Below are 24,383 nucleotides of genomic sequence, written 5' to 3'. Positions count from 1 at the left end.
CACTTCCTGCATTTTTTTTATTTTTTTTTTAACTTACACCTGAACTCTCCAGCACTTGAAATAACTCCTGCACACAGAAGAGATTGTGTCCTGCTTGCACCATCCGCAGCGCAACGCCACTTTAAAATAAATAAATAAATAAAAAAAAAGAGTGGCATCGCCCTTTAAACAAACAGTCCGACGACACTATAAAGCGTCCGACTTTGTTTGGCTTGACAAGCGCCGTGGCCGACTGACGGGAGGTTTTTTTTGGGAGATGCTGCCGGTGACCCAAGCACAAGGTAAAAACAACAACAACAACAACAACAACAAAAACGAAGAAGCTTACACTGTGATTAAAAACGTCTCTCCACGCGGGTCTCGTAACGCGGCGCGCGAAGGTCGGAAGGAATAACAGCTGTTCGCGCGACCTGCCGTTAGCTTACGAACGGTTGCTAATGTTAGCGTGACGGCACGAGCGCGGAGCTGAGAGACGTTTCCGCTGCCGGGTGTCGAGAGACCGTCCGGTCCCACAGCAGAGGTCGGCTCGTCCTTTAATTTGGGTTTGGACAACGGGACAGTTGGGGCGTTTTTGGTGTCAACCACAAGGCTGCTTTAAAAAAAAAAAAAAAAAAAAAAAAAACTGGCGTTGATTCAAAGCCGCGAGGCGCCGTGAAGTGAAACGTTAACGGAACTACGCGGTGTTTAAGAAACGAGTTTGTGAATAATTCGGGTTCCGGTACCGGGAAAAGGAAAACCTTCGAGGCAGGCCGTTAAAATAAGACGCTATTTAAAGCCAGCGTGACGACATATTATAACGGAAGTCCCGTGAGCTGCTGCGCCGTGTAATGTCAGATTTGGTTACCGGGACATCGAGTGTCTTAAGTTGCCGTGATGTTTTTTTATTTATTTATTTTTATTTTTTGGTGCATCACACCGACTCGTCACTGTCAGTTCATAGCTGCCATGTTCGGATACGAACCAATCCGCTCCGTCCCCGTGGTGGAGAAGGCGCGTACTGTTTTCCAGCTCCCTTCCCTCCTCTCCTTCCCTCCTCTCCTTCCCTCCTCTGTATTGCCTTTGCTGCTGAGGGCATATGTCATTTTGCCAGCAGCAGGCTGGGTTACGCAACCGGAGGCCGTCATACAAAACAGAAACACGTGTCCGTCCATAGGCGGTGCTGAAAGACGCAGCTCTGCCGGACAACAAAGCCTGACTCCCGGCGCAGAGAGGGAAGGAGGGAGGGAAGGAGGGAGGAAGGAGGGAGGGAGGGGAAGAAGCAGCAGCAGCAGCAGCCGTGTCGCAGGCTGCTCTCGCAATTCACCGCCCCTGAACTTAAACCGGTTTGAGCGCACGTTTCGTTTGGGGATGCGAGACACGGATTCAACATGTGTTTTCCTTACAGAGAGGACAATGATACGAACATGATCAGCGCCGATGGCGTCTCAAAATGCGAGGCGACTCTGCAACCGAGAGGCGGGAGGAGGCCACCCGCAGAGATGCTCCATCTGCTGTCGGCTGTCGTCGTCTGGCTGGTGACGGGCACCACCATCTCCAGCCTCAACAAATGGATATTTGCCGTTTACAACTTCAGGTACCCGCTGCTGCTCTCGGCGCTGCACATGCTGACGGCCATCGTGGTGGACTACGGGCTGATCAAGCTGCAGGTCGTCCGCCGCAAAGGGGCCGGAGAGCAGGACCTGACCCCCAGCGCAAAATGTAAGGTGTTCCTGTTGAGTTTGACATTTTGTGCCAGCATCGCCTTCGGGAACATGGGCCTGAACTATGTCCAGCTGTCGTTTGCCCAAATGATCTACACCACTACGCCGCTCTTTACCCTGGCCATCTCTACGCTGATCCTGGGCAAGCAGCATCACTTCCTCAAGTACACAGCCATGATGCCCATCTGCCTGGGCGCGTCCTTCAGCATCATGGGGGAGGTCCAGTTCGATCAGACCGGCTGCTTCTTTGTCTTTGCCGCGACCATGCTGAGGGGCATCAAGTCCATCCAGCAGAGTGAGTACCAGCTTTGTCCTCTTCGTCACCCCCAGACGGCTGACATTAACCCCTCGTTTTGTTTGTGTTTCTGTTGTAGCTAGAGATGGAAACCTCGGTGAGATAATTACTCCACTCGCATCTCGTGCCGCTGACGTCTCGGCGTATTTTAGTGTTTTCACCGTCGGCAGTCTGTGGTCCTGGAAAGTGATTCACTCCTCAGTCCGGTGACGGAGCCTTTGCGTTGTGGTGTGTTTTCCGGTTGCTCAGGGAACATCGTACAAACATCAACACGCGTCCGTGTGGCATGTCCTGTAGACGGGCTGGTTCCTGGTGTCTTGACTGTTTATGCAGGTTTTTAAGTGAAAGGAAAGTTCACCGACGGCTGAACTTCTTGGAAGTGGCATATAAATATCACCAGTCGTCACGTTTCAGTCAGCGAATAGATTAAAGATGTTTTTGAGGTTTCTTTTATTCGCCATCTGTGTTTCTGTATTTGGGAAATTCCAAAACAAATGTAGACGCTGTTCAGTAACAGACCAGAGTGACCTCACTCAAAATAAGTTTAAAAAAAAAAACATGTTCCCATCAAATTTAAGTCTTTTTTTTTTTTTTTTAAATACACACACAAAAAAAAATTAGTTTTATCATTTGTGAGAAGTAATGTTCCCGAGTGGATTATCCAAAGAAGAAAAAGTAACAGCTTTCAGTAGAAAAACAACGTCTTAACATGTCTTCACATGTCTTCACATTTTAAGACTACATTTATGGCTAGAGTTTAGGTGTCCTGATAAAGAGACAGATTCCTTTCTTAAGCTGATGTTATGTGGAACAAGTATTTCCTGTAATCCAGTGTGCTCATTCTTCTAACGTGCCGTTCTCACACTGAAGCGTTTGTGTGCATAGATGAGCGTTTGTGTGTTGAAGATTAGGCTCTAACGTAATTAGCCTACACAACATTGTAGTCGTCGGAGAAGAAAAAGAGAAACCAGCAACTTTCTGAAAGCATACAGGCCGTGTTTTTAATTTGTTACGTAACACGCAGGCAGGTACTCGGTTGGTTTGCCCTCAAATCCCTCAGCGACAAACGGCTCAAGACTGCAAATGTGCTTAAAAATGTGTGTTTGCAGACAAATTTGAAGAGGTGTGTGTGTGTGTGTGTGTGTGTGTGTGTGTGTGTGTGTGTGTGTGTGGGGATGAAAGCTTCAGCACGTTACTTTTATTTTTAATTTTGGCTAAAACGTTTCTGTGCCGAGATGTCTCAAGTTTCAAGATGCTATTTTCATCCTCTCTCCCTCGTTGTTGTTGTTGTTGTTGTTGTTGTTGTTGAAACGGTTTCCCTTATGCATTTATTTTTCTATGACCCACTTTGGGGAGGTCATGTCTTTTTAGTTTGAAGGCCCCGAGTATGAAGTGTTTACAGTTTGTGAAGCAGTATTGTCTTGTGTTTTACTTCCTGCAAACATTTAAAATATATCAACCTGCTTCCAAGCAGCTGATCCATCTGTTCCTGTTATTTTGACTATAAAAACACAGGGAAAAGCTGTTATGTCACCGAAACGGTCTGCTAAATAATCCACGTTTCTCAGAATATTTTAGATTAGAAGTATAGTGTCTGAATCAGATTGCTAATCCCACGGTGTTAAACAGAGTAATCATCTTTCATGACATAATGTCACAACATCAGAAAGCTGGTAGTCGGTCCCAACATCACCGAAACTCTGATTCTTTACACCAAACTTGATACCAAAAAAAAAAAAAAAATGTGAATGTATGAACTCGTGTTACAATTTCAGCTGACATAAACACGTGAGCATTATATTGCGATGAGACTGAATGTTAATCGTTACGTTAAGGTCATAGCTCGCGTTACGCTGGCCTGAAACCAGCTGACGTTGGCCTTTATGCGTGTTACTACAACAGATGCAGCTGTCACAAAATTCAAGCAGCGGTAACATTTAAACATTTTAGACACGTGTAAACATTTTAATGACGCGCTGTTAACATAAAAATGAACCGCTAAAACTTCTCCCTTTGAAGTCTGTACACGGATCGCTATGTCCGTCTTTGAGCTGCCGAGATAAGTTGGAGGCGTTTCCTCCTCTCGTTTTGAAATGCTCCGCTTGTCTCGTATCTAATAGTCCGGCTCCAATGCAAAAAAAAAAAAAAAATCTTTTGTACACGAATCTCGGTAGACATGTTGCTGCACCTGCTGCTGCTTTTCCACACGCTGCTGTTATTGTCCGGCATCCTCTGTTGCCGCAGCAACAAGGACGGCCGTGTTTTCCGAACCTCGGCGTCGACTCGGCGCTGACGTTGTGGCTCGTTTGGCGTCCCTATTCGTGACAGATGCTTTAATGGAAATGCGTCTCCGAGGGTTATTTTGTTTTATTTTTTTATCGTCGTCACATTTTTAGCTGCTGCACACATTACTGCGTAATCATGCATTTTAATTCAGAACCGCTGGGGACCGTCCCGTTGCCTTCGCCCACTGCGTTACTGGCTGTAACGGTTTCTCCGACGTGTTTTGTTTGCGCATGTTTAAAGGTACATTTTCACAGGTTTTTGTTTTTGTTTTTTTTGTGTGTGTGTGTGTAAATAAATACAGCATTTTGTTTCTAACCGCTGCACACATTTCTGTGTCTTACGCAGGCATTTTACTTCAGGAGGAGAAAATCAACTCCGTGTTCTTGCTCTACCTGATGTCCATTCCCAGCTTCTGCATTTTGGCCGTGGCCGCTCTGGCCTTGGAAAACTGGGCTGTGCTGGAGTCGCCGCTGCACTACGACCGCCGCCTGTGGCTCTTCATCCTGCTCAGCTGCCTCGGCTCGGTCATGTACAACCTGGCCAGCTGCTGCGTCATCAACCTCACCTCGGCCGTCACGCTGCACATCCTCGGCAACCTGAGCGTGGTGGGAAACCTGCTGTTGTCTCAGCTGCTGTTTGGCAGCGAGCTGTCCGCCCTCAGCTGCGCCGGCGTCGTGCTCACGCTGTCCGGCATGCTCATCTATCAGAACTCGGAGTTCATCGTCGGCTACCTGGACGCGCGCAGGGCCAAAGCCGAAGCGTCCGAACGGGTCGTTTTGCACGCGCCGAGGGAAGAGGACTCGGTCAAAGCGTGCGCATCTGAACAAACGTATCGTCGGCGGAGGGTGGACGGGAAACTGGAAGACGAAAGAGACTGAACTGAAAGGATGAAGGGGAGATGGCATGTTGAAGGAGGAAATGATAAAAAAAAAAAAAAAAAAACGGAAAAAAAAAACCAACCCCTCTTGATAACTCTGTAATGTGTTTCCTCTACCCTTTGTGTCATTTATCGGTCGAGAGCAGGAGGAGTGTGACCTTATCAGGCCATCGTCACTGTTGGAGTGACAGAGCTTTCTTTATTTACTTTTTCTTTTTCCTTTTACTTCCTCACTGTGCCAATTCATTTCTCTTCTGGTCACACAGGACTGGAGTCTGCGGCGAAGAAAAGGTTGCCTTTATTTTTTCACGGTGACAGTTTATCTCCCTCCTTTTTTTTTTTTTATCTGCAAATCCCTCGTATATAGTCTATAGCGGAATATGCATGCACGAGCACACTGAACTGTTTGATACCTCACGAGGTATTCACACTGTCACTCATACTACTCCACTGTGAAAACGTTCTCATTTTCGAGAGGGCTCTAATCGACGGTTTGGGTGGCTGCTGTGGATATCGTCCGCTCCGGGGAGCCTCGCGTGACACGGAGGGTGGGCGGGGCTTAGGAAGCACTCCGCCTCAAATTTGAACGGGCACAATTTGTATTAAAAGTATATATTTATGGTACTTTTACCTGATATCCACCTGGCTCTGTCATGGTAAGGGACTGGGTTATTTGGCAGCTTTTTTTTTTTTTTCTTTAGTTTTTTTTTGGCTGGTATGTAACATAGGAAGCTTGTTCAATAAGGACTCTGTAGTTGTTTTTGTCAGAGGGCTACAACTTTTGTTTGGAGGCAGAGGTCGCAATGACGGATAAATCCAACGTTTGTGTGGAACGAGACGCCTCTTTTCCTCTCCTGAAGCACATATTTAATAAGAGGCCCGAGCTCTGTGCGTCCCTTCCCCTCCCCCTTTAACTTCCCACTTCAGGCCTAGATTTTGTTCTCGCACCAACCTGGAAAGCCAGTCTCTGTAGAATAAGTCCAATTATTTCCACCGTTCGCAGCGGTGCGCTCCTGCGCTTCGTACCTCGATAATTAGCTCCCATCAGATCTCTAAGGAGTGTCACTCAACTTTTAGCCGTCTTTTCCCTGCGGAAGAGATTAGGGAAAAAGAAGATTGAGCTGCCCTTTTTAAGGTCGCTTCTTAAATCCCAGCCGACGTCACCTGTTGGATTTAATCGATTCCTTTGCGTCTTGTCACGTTTTCAAACATTTGGTGAACCAGCACGTTTTGACTTCTGCTGGACAGTGTTGTGTTTTCTAGCTCGGTATTCAAAAGCTGATTTATTGATTTCATTTTGTGACAAAACATATTTTATTCCCTTTTTTTTTTTTTTTTTTTTTTTTTTTTTTTTTTAATATATTATTTTTTTTTAAGGGCCTTAGCAATCACTGGCTGTTAATGCTGTTGATTTTGGTCCTCGAGTGTTTTGCAACTGCATATATGGAACTGACGTTACAAGAAAAGTTGAGACGCAAGGCTGCATGCTGCTCCTGACAACATCTTAACTGATGTCTGCTACACGCCCTCCGACATGTGTGCAATGCCAAATATTTACTTTGAAAGCGCATTTGTGTTGTTATACTGGCTCTGCCAGACATGACCACTGCTCACGTACGGTTTGAAGTCTCGCAAGACGACACAACAAAGCCATAAATCAAAGATCCTTTATGACACCCACCATCTTTTCAGCATATTTTGCTGCAAGGTTAACTGCGGGCAAGATTGTACATTTGATACATTTTCTTGATGTGTCGCACATTTACATTTCACAGGGGTGCCATTTATATCATGACTTCGTTGTCCTGAGCCTCATATCATTTTGACAATTAATATTTCTAAAATGCCTTTGATAAATCCCCAGTGAGGTGTAAAAAAAAAAAAAAAATCCAGCAAGATAGATATGAAAGTTTTGGTTTGTAGTTTGATATATGGTTTTGTTGGTTTAATATTTCAAAACGGTCTCTGTTACACATTTAAAAATCATGTACAGCAGATAGTTTTACAGATTTTTTTTTTTACACGATTGAATTTCTCGGCTGTTCAATAGGACTTGTAATACCCTTGTGTTCATTGATTAACTGTTAGACTGAGATCAAGCAGCCTCTCAACAACCATAAGGAAACGGCAGCATGCGAGTGATGGACTTTATTGTTTTCAGTAGAGAAATCTGATCTCGGATATCGGCACGCTAAACAAACAACAAAATGTAATCATTTAAAAAGCGTTATTATTTTAGGTTTGTAGTCTCCGTTAAATGACCGCAGTCTAATATCAGGTTTGGCTGCTTCTCATGGAAATTATGTTGGTATGTAAATTAGTAGGGTGGAAAGAAAAGCAACTGTTGCACTGACAAGGTACGAAGACTCTGCCTTCAAACTTCCTGTGTACACACTGGTTTTGATTGTTCGCAAAGCTAGTCGGATGTAAATAGTTATTTTATTATATTTATGTATTTTATAGTCATATATGGCTCGTTGAAACTTTACTGGTTCAAGAATGAAACATTTGCCTCATGCCTTATTTGGACACTGTAGAGGAGAGAGGTAGGATTTGGTTTTAACTCTGAATGCTACAGGTGCTCCTGTTTAGGGGCAAAGATGATGACTCACACATACATGCAAATGCAATTGCCTGAAAATATATAATTGGACAATAAACTAACAAATCCAAGCACCTCATGACTGAATCAAGAGTTATTGTTCTTTACATCCCCTGCATATTTAATATACAGTTACCACTAACTACAGTAACTATTGTATCACAAGTTTGGTTTGAGACTCATCTACTTCATTTGTTTTTGAGATAATTTCATACTTGGTTTAAATTGACTTTAAAAAAAAAAATAAGCTGGCTACTATACACAAGATAAGTACATCTTTTAAAAACTGCAGATGTTTACCACATTTGTAAATTGTTTAAAGGTCATTGTTTTACATGTCAGTAAAATTTGAAGAAATATATAGCAACACATTTTTTTATCGATAAAGTTGCATGCAAGGCTGCCAGTACGGATTATTTTTTATTACCGACTAATCTGTCAATTTCAAATTGAAGGCGGGCTTTTAAAATTGCTGGCTTTGTCTGCCCAATAGCACGCTTTTCCTGCTGTGACAAGTCAAAATGTCGGAGGTGGAAATCCACAGCCTGTTAGCGTTCACTGTGAAGTGTTTACGAAGCAGTTAGGACTGTTCACCACTGGATGGAGCAATTTGTCTGCTCTCTGATTTATTAGCTGTCTCTCAATGTGCCTCGGGAGTTATTTGAAACTAAATAATCACTGCTGAAGTAGAAAGCGTTTCAGTCTTGCTGTTTTCTGCCAGAAGTGTGTGTTTATGTCTCCGAGTGTGTCCTCTGTCCTCCCTTCAAGAGAATTCTCAACTTCTGTAAACACGGTTCAGTGGTCAGACTTTTGCCTCAATAAGGCAGTGCTCCTCACTTTTGCCACTGTTAACCCTTCGTTTCCCATCTGAATGATTTTTTTTTTTCTGTCATGCTTTGTAAATTAAGCGCAACCAAGCGAAACGAAAGTTTATCCGAGGGAGTGCGATGTAAATGTCCACCTGAAATCATCCAGGATCCGGCGACAAGAGGAGGAGAGACTCCGCTGAAGGTGACAGAGATGGATGAACCGAAGACCCGACGTGTTTCTCCCTCCTCTTCCTCCTCCTTCTTCATCCCTTTTAGGGGTGGTTCATGTAAGCAATCTCCACTCTCTCTCCAAACGTACATCCTTATGAAGTGATGCAGCGTGAGGTGTGATCATCTCTCACAGCTCGGACAAGTTTTTGAAGGAGGCTCGAGGGGAGGAGAAAAGAGCGCCGAATCCCAAGGGCACCCGCAAGACGCTCCAGTCGGCGTCCTGAAAACAGGTGAGTCTCACAACTCTTCCAACAGCCTCCAATCACAGATCTGAATTTCAATCGTTCCCGTTTCATGACTCTGTTCTTCCCATCGTTTGTCTGGTGGCACGAGATTCTGCCCCGTCTCGCAGCACATAGTTTCACGCTGTTATCAGATTCTTTTAGCGATGCTTTCCTTCCACTACATTACTATATTTGTACGTGTTCTTGCTCCAGTCAGCCAGTTGCTGAGATACACTGAGGGGTACTTCAGTAGGGCAAACATTTCTCTGCACTGCTGCTCAGTTTGTGTCTGTTGAGACTCACACAAGTGTTTATACTTCAATTACCAGATTGTAAGTAGAACGGATGTGCTCTTTAAGCCCTGTTTGTGTCATTTTGTGTATTGTTTGGGGCGAACTGCGAGCCCTATCTGGCTGACATTTTTAATTCTGTGTGAATGATGACTTTGGATTGAAAGTTGTTGCATTTATGTCAGAAAGATGTAGGTTTCAAACATCTACTTCTCATCAGTTTTCTCCGGCCTTTTAGTTCTTCTCCTGTTAAATATTATTAAATCAAATGTGCCATTACTTTCAATATGTGCCAGGATAGCTTCACACAACTGGAGTCACTCGTCACTCAGACATGGAGTCAAACGCCGATGGAGCGCCGGCATCGATGACCAGCGAAGAACTGGCTGCTATTGAAGATGAAGAAGTTCTCAACAAAATGGTGAGCCAGATATGGGTGTCCTTCATGTAAAAATCGGATCAAATTCTCCTCATCATGCACCATGCAAACAGCGGGAAGGAATTATTTGCAAAGAGACTATTTTTCATGTCCCTGTCCTGTAAAGAATTATTTCTTTTTCTAAATGAAGCACATTGCAAATGCTGTTTTATAACGTAATCTAATTGTGTTATAATGTAATGTAGGATGTTTGCTAAAAATATTTCCTCGTAATCTGTTTCTTTACCTTTAATGATCTTTTAGCTGGACAATACAGCAAATTTTGAAGAGAGGCGAATGATTCGTGCCGCTTTGAGGGACCTGCTTAAGAAAAAGAGAGGTAATAACTGAGGGGAAAACTTGGATAGCTGTCTAATACAGTCATGGTAATGTTGCCATTACTCATTTGACGCTTTGCTTTTTCTCTGAATTCTGCACCATCTGTCAACAGATAAACGGGAGCAGGAGCGAGGAACGAGGCAGCAGGACTTGAGGCAGCAGGGCCTGAGCAAAGGAGGAACGACAGCCGGAGGTGTTGGCGTTGGAAGAGCATCCATGAACCAGCAGCCATCAACAGACAGTACGTCTCTCCTACCCCTTTTGTCTGTGAGCACTTAATACGTGCAGTTTTAATGTTTAGTTTGTCATCCTCTCAGGACCAACAGCCCAGCCTCCTTTCAGCAGAACAGCAGGCGGGTGAGTCACGTTTCAAACTGAGAGGCAGCACAGGGGAACAGTTTGTGTGCTCAGTTATCCATGTTTGGGTTCATCAATTACACATCAGGATAAAACAAAACTATAAACGGATGAAACACTTCAAATGTTGAACCACTTAAATTTATTTCTCCAAAAAATATGCAGCAATCCACGGTGCCCTCATGCACTGTTAAAAACGTGGGAAAAAAAAATGGAACAAAACTCATTTAAATATAAAGGCAAACTCACCTTGACCTACAGACTCATGCTTTACAAACAAGTCTTTTTCCAACGTCTTCGACGTCACGTGGATGTCAACGTAGGAAGTTTTTCAACGTTCGTTGGACGTCCCACATTGACGCCCCCTGGACGTCCTTAGAAATGTGTGAAATATGACGTAAAAAGGCTTTTCAAATCATAGCCTTGATAACGCAGATGTCAGTTCAATGTTTTTGCCGAACGTTCAAATCACTTTCACTGAGTAGCGAGAATGAACGTTTTTACAACATCAACTTTGAACGTCTTTTCAACGTCCACCGTTGACGTCACTTGAACATCAACCAAAAAACATTGCAGTTAATAAAACTGATTAGTATATACTTTAAATTTAAAGTTTCAAAATAAAATTTTGAATTTTGCAAATAAAGTGTTCCTTTTTCCCATTTTTCCGCACACATCTTAAAATGTCCCTGTGACTAACTTTTAGATCAAGACCCACCAGTTAAAAACTACTCATCTAAATAATCCCATATATGCATCTTTGGCTTCTTTTTTTTAAGTAAAGAACCATTTTCTTAAAGGACCACTTTTGTTTTTTTAATTGTGGCCACAGCTGCCAAATGAAAAAAAATACTTAATTAGACCATGCACTAGCTAAGTTAAAAGATGAGGTCATGCATACTCCCTTTACACTCAGTGTGTATGTTTGTTTGCTCTCCTCAGCAAAGCCAGTCCTGCTGCAGCCTCAGCCCAGAAATGTCCTCCTGCTGCAGCACCCAATGCTAAAAATGTCAAACAGATGCTTCTGGACTGGTGCAGGGCCAAAACAGAGCCGTATGAGGTAAATATGCCCTTAACTTTCTTTGTGAATTATTGCCCTTTGGAGCTATACATAGCTCTGTCAACTTAACTTGACTGAAAATCTTCACAGAAGAATAACTCTGTGTGCCTTATGTCCCATTTTCTGCCTCTATACCTTCTAAATGGTTTCCTCTCCGGTTTGAAACAGGGGGTGCACATCCAGAACTTCTCCTCCAGTTGGAAAGACGGCATAGCCTTCTGCGCCTTGGTGCACCGATTCTTCCCCGATGCATTTGAATACTACATCCTGAACCCTAACAAGCCCAGGGAAAATTTCCAGCTGGCTTTCAGCACTGCAGAGTGAGTTCTCAATCCTTATATGAAGAGGCAGATGTGTCTAGTCTAAAATACACTCCAGTGGTGAAGTGCCGTTAAGAACAAAATGACCTGTGACGGAATATTTTCTGTTGTTATTTGTCTCAAGTCATTATTTTTAAATTGACACTCGCTGTATGTCTGCAGGAGGCTGGCAGGCTGCCCTCCTCTGCTGGACCCTGATGACTTAGTCCGGATGAAAGAGCCCGACTGGAAGTGTGTGTACACGTACATCCAGGAGTTCTACCGCTGCCTGGTGGAGAAAGGCCTGGTCAAGACCAAAAAGCGGCCGTAAACTCTGACAAGTCAAACACTTGCCTTCATGATTGGCTTATTGTATCACCACATGCTGATGTCAAAAAGATAATGTTATGCACCTTTTTCAATGCAATAATTGCATCTAGTCTTTGATCCAAGACTATTTGAAGCATCTTCTGAATATAAATGCGCAGCGCCTAATGTGCAGTATTTGCATTGCTTTGTGTGTTGGCAGGGACTTATGTGTGTCTATGAGCTCTCAGTGGACAGCTGGTGCTCAGGATCAGTACATTCCTCTGAGATTACACATCTGTATTAATCCTAGTCAGGTCAGAGCCACAGAGATTCTGGGAACGACTTTTATGATGATGATGTTTGAGGGCCTGAGAGTGTGAGTAATAAATATCCAGTTTGTTATACATTCTGTTATTCAGTAACTATAACCGATGAGTGAAAAAGGGCCGAGATGTCAAAGCAGTTTGTTTGCCTGATGCCATAGTCCTCATGATTTATTCAAAACTTCTGAAGTCTGAATGGTGAAGATTTCTGTTGTATGAATGTGACCCAATAGCGACAGCTCTTAAAGGCGTAGCTCGCCTATAGTCATTGAATCGGGGGTCACAGTACGTAACTAAAAATGTGTGCAGTTAAAGGGACACTCTACTGACATGAATTTGGTGATATTTGATGTCCCTCTAGAGGGAGCTGCCTGCAGTCTCACAAAATGCACCCAACATGTGTCATGGAGTTTAAAAGATGTAGCATTTACTGTAAGGAAGGGCATACTGTAAACTACAGCATCCAGTGGTTTAGGATGTTCCTCTTCGTCTTTGTTTAGGCATCAAACTTGATTTGCTGGAATACATATAGCAAAAACGTTTCTAATGCATATTTAGAGTTAAAGCAAATGAGCAAAATTCGAGCTATTTTGATATTAATTACAATTTTAATAGCCCTGAAATAAATAGTAGCCTAATAATAGTAATTATGAGGTTGCAAATTGACATCGACAATGTTTTTGTCGCCATGCAGTGCCTCATGAATTTACAGGGGAAAAAAAACATGGGTTTCCCGTGTTTTCTACACGTGATCACACGTATGACATATTTACCACATGTTGTAGATATGATAACATGGGGAAAATATGTCGACCGTTTTTCACCTGGGAATCTACCGGTACATGACCTTCACATATTCCGCCATTAAATTGTTCCAAAACCACGTTTCCAACATGCAAAATAAATGTGACAGGTGTACAATCACATGTAATCAGATGAGTTTTTACTCGAGTTTTCTGTAAGGGTGTGTACATTCCCGCCCTCTGTAAAGGAAAGAAATATCTTCTTTGTTGCTGAATTAAAAAAAAAAAATATCAGAGGGCGCAGATAGGTGCTTTACCAAAGTGAACTGTAATTATTGGCATGCTGATCAATTACCCCAATCAGTGACGCACTAATGCCAGATTAATGCGTCACTGATGGGACACGTGCTTAATTATCTCTGGCGGGTTAGACTTTGGCAGCTGATTTTTGTTTTGCCTTCCCTGCTCTACCCGCCTCCAACTGTTCACCCATAGAGAGAGAGAGAGAGAGAGAGAGAGGGAGGGAGGTAGGTGTACCGGGTCGGTGTAGAGCCGGTGTGCAGAGGGAGGCGCAAGCGGGATGCTTGCCGAAAAGTGCACGGCTGCTCCGACCAACTGGACGGCGCGGAGACAGCGATAATAAGTAGGATGAGGTATAATCAGCTGTTGTGTTGTAGCGGAAACATCAACATGCAGGAGTCCGGCCACATCAAGCGTGACCGCCTTCTGTCCTGACAGCCCGGCGGCGCGGTCTGCACCGTGACGAGACGACCGCTGTCCGCGGCGGCACCGACCGGAGTCGCATCCGTCCTGCAGACTGCCTGGGTCGGTCTGTCTCCGGACCATACATCGATCTTTTACTCTCACCTGTACGTGACAGTCTGGTCGCGTTGATTGGCGGCTGATGCTTCCACCTTCTGTGAATTTGTGAGATCACCTTTGCGGTTCACCTTGGAAATATTTTTTTTCTTTTAAAACGCCGAAAAAGGTAAGACGTGTCTTTGCGAGGTGTGTGAGACACATCAGGCTGTGTTTATGTTATGTAAAAAAAAAATTGTGCTTTGTGGTGTTTTTCCACTGTCCAGGCTCTTACCTTTGTAGGTAACGGAGCCGTCATTCAGACTTGCAGATGTGAAACAGGCCCTCTTGTTCTGTGTTTTAAGCTCTGAAAGTTGCATTTTCACTTTCAAAGTGCATTCAATACAAACTGATCACATTTTCAGTCGCAGCTCTGTTTTTTCAGGTTGTGGTCACGTGAATTTGTCTGTTACAAAGACATCCTCATTTGCATATCATGAATTATTAAAAAGAGGTGTATAATTTCTGTGTGGGAGGGCATATAAACAAAATGGAGGAATGGACCCTGTCCTGCTATCATGTCAGGCATCCTCTTCCTTGTGACCTACAGTATCTGTTGACATTGTCTGATGTGCTCCATTATGTGCAGCAGTGGACTGACTGGGCTCCTGCAGATCAAATGGTAGTTGACCGGTGAGGGGAAAAGCACTTTGCAGTGTTATACTAACCAAATGATCAGCAACTTTTCTTTCTTTAGCTTTGTAAAAGGGTCAAGGGCTAATTATTGTTGCCAGGCAGTAAGGATGTAATCCAGGACGCAGGTCCAAAGTTAGTTCCTCAGCCCAATTGCCTCGCATGACAACATCATCAAATGGAGTCTGGGGAGCCTGATGTAGACAGATATTCAATATCAGCCAGCCAATATAATTGATGCAGTTTCTCATCTTTTGCTCTTTCACCTGACGATTCAGTGATGTTGAGGTTTTGTGTAATTGTATGCTCCCTGCTAGCTGCATTATGATAAAAAAAATAAAAAAAATGGTGTTATCCACATACTGTTGCAGGTTGATGGATCGCCTGCCGCAGAAACAAGTCTGCGCAGACCCTTGTGGTCCTAAAGTGCATCCTGGACCCTGTGTGTTAACCGAAGCCAGTCCAGGTTTACCTCCACAGCTCGCAATCCAGGAACTACCACTCATCAGCCCGTCAGAGGTGCTCAAAAAAACGTCTGGGTTGAGCCCCATGCAGGCCAGTGCTGCACCTACGAAAGTGACAGACCAAAGGCAGTCCGGGCAGGTAAAGTCTGGGTCCACGCCTGCAACACTGGCAAGCATAAGCCGGCCAAGACCGACTGTTCTTGGAAGCAAACTAGCTCCAAAACCGACCAGGATCTCAGTGGAGCCCTCCAACGAAATAGATCTAATCCCTGTTTGCATCCCTGGACCTCAGAGTGCCAACATCCTGTCACATTCCCCGACAGAGTCCTCGTTCCCTCCTCACAGTCCTCACAGTCCTCACAGCCCCCACAGCCCCCACAGTCCCCACAGCCCCCACAGCCCTCAGCCTTACCTGAGCCCCACTCCCAGCCTGCCCTCCAGCCTCAGCCCCAAACTCAGCCTCAGTCCTCAGCCGCAGAGGATCCCCTCACCTGGGAGCTCAACGCAGAGCCCGGCTCAGTCTGAGAAGCCAGGAGGAGAGAACAACAACTTCAGGTGAGACAAATAACCACCTCTATTAAAACATTCTCCCAATACTCAGTCATTTCCACAGGGTATTTAAATCATTCTGTTGTCTACTACCGGCATTGTTATTCCTTGTGCCTAATAAAGCTGCAGCAGCTGTAAAGCTGCAGTCGGTGGCTGTAAGAAAGCTGATGTGAGCCAGGCCATGTCAACTGAATCACAACAGCAAATTTCACTAAAAGCCTCATGAACCTGACAGAGTGGCACATACGCATTTTGTTGGCAGATTTCCCAGAGGCACTTTTGTTGTGTTCCTCGCTCCTAAACAAGGGCTGCTTGTTTAAATTTATAGAAGACTGTTTATATGAAAAATTAAGAAAAGTCTTCAGTTAACAGGCCCTATGGTCACGCAACACACATTTCTTACAGATCACAACAAATCACATTTGCATACTTTAGGTGTCATTTTATAGATGTATCGATCAACTTAGTTTCAGGAAGCCATTTTCATTTGTTTTGGCATGATATGAAAATCAATTTACATAGAAAATGGAATCCCTCACATGAACTCTGTTCTGAGTTGTAGGCTCTGTTGTCTGAAAATTAAATGCTGTAGACAAACAAAAAGACAGTAATACCATTTTGAATAGAAAAATGTAAATTAGATTAATTGTGACATTAAAATGCTGCTGTTCTAAATATTACAGTGTCCTTGAACAACAGGCAGAGTTTTATAACAGTCAGTATTAATAAGAATAATGTTATTATGGCAGAACTTGAAACACAGAACACAAATTATTCATAAAGACAATCTGGCTGAATGGATTATTTCTCAAACTAATTTTAAATTCCTTGATATTGATTTTTATGTTGTAGACTGAAATGAATACAAGCAAATGGCTGATGATATACTTTGTAACGTGTTTAATAGTGAATACATGACAGCTAGTTTTTGTTCTCAACATGCATAAACAGCAGCATGGATGTTTAAATCAATAATGCTTCGCATATCTATTTTGATGAAACTGTTTTGTTGTAATTGCACAAACCTACATATCATCCAGTGAAATGTGAAGAGGTGCAGAGCTAAAATGATCATCTTAGTAATTCATTATTCTATGGAAAGAAATAAAGATGGCAACTCTTTTAATAATCTGTGAAGAATTTGAGTAAATGTCAAATATTTTCTGCTTCCAATATCTCAGATATCTGGATGTTCTGCTCTTGTTCATCTTATTGGAAAGTAAAATTAATCTCTTTCAGTTTGGACTTTTGATTGAAAATTTTCATTATTTCTTGACATTTTATACACAAAACAATTCGTTCATTCATTGAGAAAATTAAATGATCCATGGAACAAATAGTCTCATCATTTTTCTCTAGTTGGCAAACATTACTTTCTTTTTTCTCTGCTAGTGCTCACATACACACACACACACACATGCACACAATACTTAGTCATCACTGAGGTACACAGAGGTGCTTAATTGTGCTTATCTTTTTTTCTATATCCAGAAGTCCTGATGAAAGTTATTTCCCTGAGGATTACAGCAGGGATTATGTCCTCTTTTGCCCTACGCCATATAGTACTTAAATCTAATGCAGCATTTCCACTGTTTCTATCCTCTGAAAGGGTGTACATTGTCACATGGAACGTGGGATCAGCTGTCCCGCCAGATGACATCACTTCTCTGTTTGGACCAAATGTTTCAGATGGGAACATTGACATGTTCATCATCGGGTAAGCAAGTGTTTCTGTGCAGCTCAGCGGTGACAGAGAGACAGCTGTGAGTGCCCACTCAGTCATCTGTGGTCATTTCGACTCATCCCCTCCTCTTACCCATCACTGTCCTTTTTATTTATAGTTTCATTTATACTTGTTAATGACATTTCTCTACTTTGTGGCACTGTCCAGACTCCAGGAAGTCAACTCCATGATAAACAAGAGGCTGAAGGATGTCCTTTTTTCAGACCAGTGGAGTGAGCTCTGCATGGACATGCTCAGTCCTTTTGGATATGTTTTGGTCAGTAAGAAGTCAGATCTGTTGCCCTTGATATCTTTGTGCCATAATTAATTGTAGTTTACCTCACTGATATCTTATTTCTCATCTATGTCATCTGTTTAGGTGGCATCCCAGCGAATGCAGGGAGTGCTGCTGCTGGTTTTCTCTAAATTCTGCCATCTTCCATTCCTCAGAGGTGTGCAGACAGAGAGCACACGCACAGGACTTGGGGGATATTGGGTACGTGCTACGCATCCAAGAAGTGCTGCTCTGAAACCAGCTGAGATTTATGATGTTGCAACATTTGCGATGGACTTGTGTTAGTGGGACGGGGTGGTCAGAGGTAGTGTGTGTGTGTGTGTGTGTGTGTGTGTGTGTGTGTGTGTGTGCTCGTGCTCCCTCCTGTCTGCATGCATGCATGCGTGGGTGCGTATGTCAGTGCGTGACCTTCCCGTGCGTGTTGATGTCAGCATCACCCCTGGCTGCTGCTGGTGCAGTCTCCTTCTCTTCGAGGTCAGTGCAGCAGCAGGCTGTCTGGCTTTCTGATTCTGTGACTCAGTGTCAGAAAAAAAACACCACAACCTTGTCCCTGAACATCGATCCAGTTGATACTTGCTGCTGTTTTTCTGTTTCATTCTGAAGAGTCTTTCGTTTGTCACTGTATTCTTTGCCCTGTCCTGTCACTCACAGGGGAATAAAGGTGGTGTCAGCGCCAGGATGACGGTGTTCGGCCACCCGGTGTGCTTTCTCAACTGCCACCTGCCGGCTCACATGAGGAACCTGGAGCAGCGCATGGAGGACTTTGAGAGCATCCTTCAGCAGCAGCAGTTTGAAGGAGGGACTGCCACCGGTCTACTGGACCATGAGTGGGTGACATTTTTACATATAACTTGAATGAACTCAAGAATTATCTCCATCATTCAGTCATAATAATGAATACAAGCTGCACGTAAACATTTTCATTCATGGAACTTGTCCCTTATGTTTGAGACCTGATCGGAGTTATAAATTGCAACTGCTGCTCAAAAATCATATGAGGCCATATTACATAATAAAGCATCTAAAGCACTTCTGTTTGATATTTCATGTCTTCTGAGTTTTAAGTAACACTTTATTTCACCAATGATGTTAGATCTTTTTGAGGATATTACACTAATCATTATGTACGTTGATTTATAAAAAACATAATATAATATTCTGCTATGTTTATTTCATTTATATTGTATTAATTTGTGTCTCTGCTTAGTTCCACATGTAAATAAAAGGCCTATTTGTTCTGTCCCCGCAGTGTCGTGTTTTGGTTTGGGGATTTAAATTTCCGTATTGAAGACTACGACATCCATGTGGTGAAATGTGCCATTGACAGCAATAAGCTGCCTCTGCTGTGGGAGCGGGATCAGGTGAGGCTCCTTAAGCATTTTAAAATATCCACAGAGACAGATGGATTTTTCTGGAAGGCTTTACACCACCTGTTTGTCCGTTGATCGCCGACCACGGCCAACAGAGGGAGCTGTTTCGCAAAATAAACAAACACCTTCTTCGGTTCTGTGTTTCCCCCGTTGTCTGACTACTCTACAGCTCAATATGGCTAAAATCACAGAGTCCATCCTGGAAGGCTTCATGGAGGGACCACTCAAATTTCCACCTACTTATAAATTTGATGTGGGCACTCATACGTACGACACCAGGTTCGTCCAGCTGCCTCCACTACAAACTCACTCTCATAGATTTGACATTTTAGAAAGCAAATCTCACACCTCTTCAGCTGTTGCTCACTGATATGACCATCTTCATTTGTCTCAGTGCTAAGAAAAGGAAACCAGCCTGGACAGATCGTATCCTCTGGCGCCTTCGTCGCACTGGCTCCCCAGTTCCTACCCACAATGCAGCATTGCAGCGGGGTCTGACCTCATGGCTGGGCGGGGCGACTAAAGTGACGCAACACGTGTACCGAAGCCACATGGGCTACACCATCAGTGACCACAAGCCTGTTTCTGCCCTGTTTTCCCTGCATGTGAGAAAATATTTGACACATGAACTCAAATACACTGTGACAGCTGTCTGTTTGTATTATTTTCTTTGCTTTCCTGTGTTTTATTTCATTGTGCTACGCTCTTACTTGTAGTTCCCATTCAGAGTGGGCATGCCTCTGGTGGAGCTGCAGGTAAACAAGGTGTGGTGCAAAATCTCAGATGCTACAGTCAGATTCACTGTTGCATCAACTTATCAGCGCAGCTCATGGGACTGGGTGGCAATATACAAGGTAATCCTGAGGTAGTCCTTAAAACAGACTCTTAACAGTTTGTCCCCAGAGTGTCTACGCTTACAGCCATGACTTGTTTCTGTGCAGGTTGGATTCAGACATCACAAAGATTACCAGGCGTATGTGTGGGCCAAAGGAGAGCATGCAACACAGGTGTGTCAGACTCATATTCACAAATGTATTTTGAGCCACAACTGAACTCAAAGTTGATTTGTTTGCCTTCCTCTCTCCAGGTGACATTTTCAGAGGAGGATTTGCCAAGAGATGACTGTGAATACATCCTGGGTTACTACAGTCATAACATGAACAGTATTGTTGGACTGTCGTCAATAATTCAGGTAACCCAGTTCAAAGAACAAAACAAGCAATCGTACTCCTTTTTATTATACAATTATGAATGGAAAAACACACACATAAGTATATATCTGTTTAAAATCATTATTGAGTATTCATAAGTATACCTAAGACCAAAAGCTCACCATTCTGTCACAGGGCCACTTATAGACCCAACTTAACACTTACAGACAAATGGAAACAAAGACCATTCACACCTAAGGGCAATTTGTAGAATCCCCAATTAACCTGAGGTGCATGTTTTTGGATGGTGGGAGGAAGCCGGAGTACCCGGAGAGAACCCACGCAGGCACAGGGAGAACATGCAAACTCCACAAAGACAGGCCCAGATTCAAACCTGGAACCTTTTTGCTGTGAGGCGACAATGCTAACCACTGCACCACTGTGTCACCCATTAAACAGTCACTATTTTGACAATTAATTAATGAATTGATTATAAATCCTTTTAAAAGCAATAATTATCTGATTCCAACTCTTAAAATGTGAATATTTTCTTGATCCAACTGTCTTCTGAGAGGAAACCGTTAGCTGAACAATATGACTGTTGGTCAGACAAAACAACATATATGAATAAGACAATTGGGCTTTTCAGAGAGAAAATTATGATATTTGAAAATAATCACAAGTTATAGTTTCTAGTCTTTTTACAAATTCAGATTATAAAGCATATGATCTGTTTTCAAACTATAACAAAATAGTTTAAACTGCCAGCAGTATATAAGCAATTAAATAATCTCCACTTTGACCAGTTACAACTAGAGCGGCGACTAGCAATTATTTTCATTATTGATTATTCTGTCTATTATTTCAATATTATTTGCAATGCTCCACAACTAGAAGGTGTTCAGTTTATTGTCATGAAACCAGAAAATCTTAACATCTCATAGGTTGGAATCGGAGAACTTTGGTATATTTTTCATTCAAAAATGATTTAAAACCATCAATTGACGATCAGAATAGTTGCCGACTAATTTTCTGCCAATCAACTAATTGATTAATCAACTGATGTAACTGCAGCTATAGGTACAATATTGAAATGCTTCTGGAAAATCCATGTATCACTATTTCATTAATTCACTGAATATGTGATAATACAACAGACAGCATAACTGATCTATCAGCCATCATTCTATTGTACGATGAGTACAGATCTTTTAGTGAAGTCCTCTTTTAGATGCAGGACTTTTGCCGGTACTGGAGTATTTCTACATTGCGGTATTGCTACTTTTATTTATATTTTACAGTGTATGGAAGGGTGTGCCTACGTACATTTTGTCCAGTAGTTTCCTTTTTATCAGTTCTCTTCAACCCTCCATCCTCCACAGATCAAGATGCCCATCCACAGCCCCACTGTGTGCCGCTCTGACAGCTCAGAGGTCAGCTCAGAGGATGACAGCACTCTGGTTCTGCTGGCTCCAAACTCCCGCAGCCCGAGCCCTAAAAACGGCAAACACCACCATCGTCACCGCCGCAGTCGCAGCCCTGCTGTTCCCGCTCTTTCGTCCAACCCCATCCCTTCCCTGCAGGGCCTCAGCCTCTGCCCTCGCTCCAAAGACAGCCAGACACGAAGCCGCTCTCCCTGCTGTGCTGCTAAGAAGGAGCGGCTGGTGTCCCCTAACACCGTGCCGTCTCCCGCCATCAGCCCGCTCAGTCCTCGCAGCCCTGTGTCTCCAGGCGGTGGGGTGACTGTGCCGGAGGCCCTGATTGCTGCCATCATAGGTGAACACAGATCAGCTCAGGTTAGCCCCACAGGGGTCAAACAGATCAGGAAGGCAGGGGAAACAGAGACCTCAAAGAACATAAAGATCAAGAGTTAAAATGCAGTACTGGGCAAGGCGAACAATGGCAATATCCATGCGTTCAGGGTCTGATCCAACCCCACACTGTCACTGTGCTCGTAGAAGCAGCACATTTAATGACTCCTAACGTAGTTTGCAAACATTCCACATTGTAGCCCTGCAGTTCCCTTTTTCTCAGTCTACCATCGTCTCATACACTACTGTATGTGAGTCAAAAATGTGACCGGACTCTCGATGACAAGTGCTTTTTTAGGTTCATAAGGTATATCATACGTAAACAAACATATTGAATGTGAAACCAAAGTCAGAGTTGACCTGTGATGGATGTGACCGGGTGTTATTGACAGCTGTATGGATCCAGGTGGACGGTATCAAAATAAGGACGCTGGAACACCAGTATTGATGGTACCATAGGTCACGACACTGAGAGAGAGCGTGTTTGTGTGCGTGTGTGCGTGTGTGCGTGTGCGTGTGTGTTTGTTTGTGTAGGCCTATGTGTTAGAACATATATGTGTCAAACATGCATTTTGGACCACATCATGGTTTTAACTCTATAGGGTTTGGTCTGTATTCATGAGATGAATCTAATGTATCCAACAGTAGAGATAGAGCATTTTATCACCAGTCAATCTGACATTTACACGTGACTGTGTGAACTTGACCAGTAATCCCAGACCAATGCTCTTATTCTTAGCGGCTTTGTGAATACAGCCCCTGTTCTATGGAGCTCAGTGATTGGATGTTTAGGCTAATGTGGTTGTTTCGCTTCAAGGAAACAGTGTTGTTTAACTGTGTGAGTGTGCAAATAAAACATGAACAACTGGAAAAGCAAACTAACAAAGGCTGTTTATTGGATAAACACAACTTTAAACCGTCAAGGAGAAATGTACATGTGTGGACTCGAGTCACACTACAGTTCAGAGTGGACTTGACAAAATTCAAAAAAGACTTACAGCCTGACTTTAGCAACAATAGCTTGTGACTTCAATTAGACTTCAGTCTTTTGACTCTTTTTTTCCTCCTGACAACCAATGTCCTGTAAAACAATCCAGCAGCAGCCACACATGCTGCCAGAGCAATAGAGAAAAGTGTGCTTCGCAAAACACACGTCATATTGTATGTATTGTATTGCATTTAACTCAGTTATCCCATTCAGATGATGCTGCAGTCAGTTAAAATCATTTGTCAATGTGTAAATAACAAATGATTTTTGTGTCACAAGGATAACAAAGAAAGGGAGACCTGATCAAGATTCTTTAAAATGTTATAAATAAAAATTTTTTTAATATCATTTTATATTTCTGTATGTTTACTGTACCTTCGTCTGTTTAAAATTTTAAAAGGGAGTTGAATTTTGTAAGGGTATCGTGATGACTTGGACTTGACCAAGACTTGAGACTTACAGAACAATGAGCACCACTTGTGTATGTGTGTACTGAACATGTTGCCCTGCAGGGGATAGAAGTGTGGTGGAGGAAGTATTCAGATCCTTTTTTTTTAAGCAAAAGGGTCAACACAGCACCGTAAACATACAACAGTCCTGCATGAAAAGTCCTACTGAAGTAAAATCAGAAACATAAGCAACAACATTTTGTTTCAGTATTAAAGTAAAAGTCATGGTTTGGTCCCTCTGACTTATGTTATTACACCTATGACACCTTTAGATTATTAATACTGAAGCATCAGTGTTTGGCAGCGTGTTACTGTTGTAGCTTCTGCAGGTGGAGCTAGTTTGTATGACTTTTTATCCAATTTTATGTCAGCAGATAAACCTGTGGGGACGACAGATGATTACTGGGAGAGGAAAGAAGAAAAAACTAAGTTCTGATCAACAAATCTGTTTTCAGTTTTTGCACTTTTTCCTCTCATCTTTGATTTTTGATGAGATATTGGACTATTTAAATATTTATTGAGATGAAATCACTGATTTAATCTTCAACAATGAGTTGTATTTGACAAGGTTGTTATATTATCTGAAAAGAACGCTGTTAGATAAATGTAGTGGAGTAGAAACTACAATATTTCCCTCTGAGATGTAGTAAAGTGGAAGTATAAAGTAGCATCAAATTAAATTCTCAAGTACAAGTAGTCTGCATTAAAGTTGTTCTGAAGTACAGTATTTTAGTAAATGTACTGTGTTACTTTCTACTTGATCGTAGATTTGTAGTTTTGAGGATGAATTCAGTAAAATGTGAATAATGCTTCAAACAGACATCATAGATATCTAACAAATGAAAACAACAAAATACATGGAAATCTCTTCAAACATTCATTGTTAGTTTAGACAAAGAAGGTCTTGAGGTCTCTACAGAGGCATGGATA

The 24,383-nt window shown here is 42.8% G+C and overlaps 3 protein-coding genes across 5 annotated transcripts; all 3 read left to right on the top strand.

Annotated features, from left to right (window-relative positions):
* The first annotated feature begins 82 nt into the window (after positions 1-82).
* On the top strand, positions 83-7,839 carry slc35e4 (solute carrier family 35 member E4). Of its 3 annotated transcripts, none has more exons than XM_069164343.1 (3): positions 83-281; positions 1,385-1,995; positions 4,627-7,839. In XM_069164343.1, the coding sequence occupies exons 2-3, from the start codon at positions 1,404-1,406 to the stop codon at positions 5,157-5,159; spliced, it is 1,125 nt and encodes a 374-aa protein (XP_069020444.1). In that variant the 5' UTR covers positions 83-281; positions 1,385-1,403; the 3' UTR covers positions 5,160-7,839. The 3 variants fall into 3 exon arrangements, with proteins under 3 accessions (XP_069020444.1, XP_069020454.1, XP_069020435.1); XM_069164353.1 differs by lacking the exon at positions 83-281 and adding an exon at positions 303-520; XM_069164334.1 differs by lacking the exon at positions 83-281 and having other exon boundaries at positions 537-1,995.
* Positions 7,840-8,519: 680 nt separating this feature from the next.
* Positions 8,520-13,455, top strand: smtna (smoothelin a). The gene is made up of 9 exons (XM_069159719.1): positions 8,520-8,856; positions 8,934-9,030; positions 9,611-9,735; positions 9,997-10,072; positions 10,184-10,312; positions 10,389-10,428; positions 11,371-11,488; positions 11,657-11,808; positions 11,971-13,455. Exons 3-9 carry the CDS (start codon positions 9,649-9,651, stop codon positions 12,116-12,118), a joined length of 750 nt encoding a protein of 249 aa, XP_069015820.1. The 5' UTR covers positions 8,520-8,856; positions 8,934-9,030; positions 9,611-9,648; the 3' UTR covers positions 12,119-13,455.
* Positions 13,456-13,670: 215 nt separating this feature from the next.
* LOC138207229 (inositol polyphosphate 5-phosphatase K) lies at positions 13,671-23,352 on the top strand. Its single transcript, XM_069164331.1, has 13 exons — positions 13,671-14,150; positions 15,025-15,672; positions 17,276-17,383; positions 17,558-17,666; positions 17,769-17,885; positions 18,336-18,511; positions 18,934-19,045; positions 19,224-19,333; positions 19,449-19,659; positions 19,771-19,908; positions 19,996-20,061; positions 20,142-20,246; positions 21,588-23,352. The coding sequence occupies exons 2-13, from the start codon at positions 15,029-15,031 to the stop codon at positions 22,077-22,079; spliced, it is 2,388 nt and encodes a 795-aa protein (XP_069020432.1). The 5' UTR covers positions 13,671-14,150; positions 15,025-15,028; the 3' UTR covers positions 22,080-23,352.
* Positions 23,353-24,383: the final 1,031 nt, after the last annotated feature.

Source organism: Embiotoca jacksoni, unplaced genomic scaffold, assembly GCF_022577435.1.
Source record: "Embiotoca jacksoni isolate LCO1_2020_lvr unplaced genomic scaffold, fEmbJac1.0.p SCAF_10, whole genome shotgun sequence".
Classification (NCBI taxonomy): domain Eukaryota; kingdom Metazoa; phylum Chordata; class Actinopteri; family Embiotocidae; genus Embiotoca; species Embiotoca jacksoni.
The sequence above is the reverse complement of the archived record's forward strand: the minus strand, read 5'-3'. Positions and strand labels throughout refer to the sequence as shown.

Excerpts from the sequence above, each read along its gene's own strand:
- LOC138207229 (XM_069164331.1), top strand. The coding sequence starts at position 15,029 with ATGGATCGCCTGCCGCAGAAACAAGTCTGCGCAGACCCTTGTGGTCCT. Across the intron at positions 19,660-19,770 it reads CTGCCCTGTTTTCCCTGCAT|TTCCCATTCAGAGTGGGCAT; the intron begins GTGAGAAAATAT and ends TCTTACTTGTAG. Across the intron at positions 19,909-19,995 it reads ACTGGGTGGCAATATACAAG|GTTGGATTCAGACATCACAA; the intron begins GTAATCCTGAGG and ends GTTTCTGTGCAG.
- slc35e4 (XM_069164334.1), top strand. The coding sequence starts at position 1,368 with ATGTGTTTTCCTTACAGAGAGGACAATGATACGAACATGATCAGCGCC. Across the intron at positions 1,996-4,626 it reads CATCAAGTCCATCCAGCAGA|GCATTTTACTTCAGGAGGAG; the intron begins GTGAGTACCAGC and ends TGTCTTACGCAG.
- smtna (XM_069159719.1), top strand. The coding sequence starts at position 9,649 with ATGGAGTCAAACGCCGATGGAGCGCCGGCATCGATGACCAGCGAAGAA. Across the intron at positions 10,429-11,370 it reads TTCAGCAGAACAGCAGGCGG|CAAAGCCAGTCCTGCTGCAG; the intron begins GTGAGTCACGTT and ends TGCTCTCCTCAG. Across the intron at positions 11,489-11,656 it reads CCAAAACAGAGCCGTATGAG|GGGGTGCACATCCAGAACTT; the intron begins GTAAATATGCCC and ends GGTTTGAAACAG.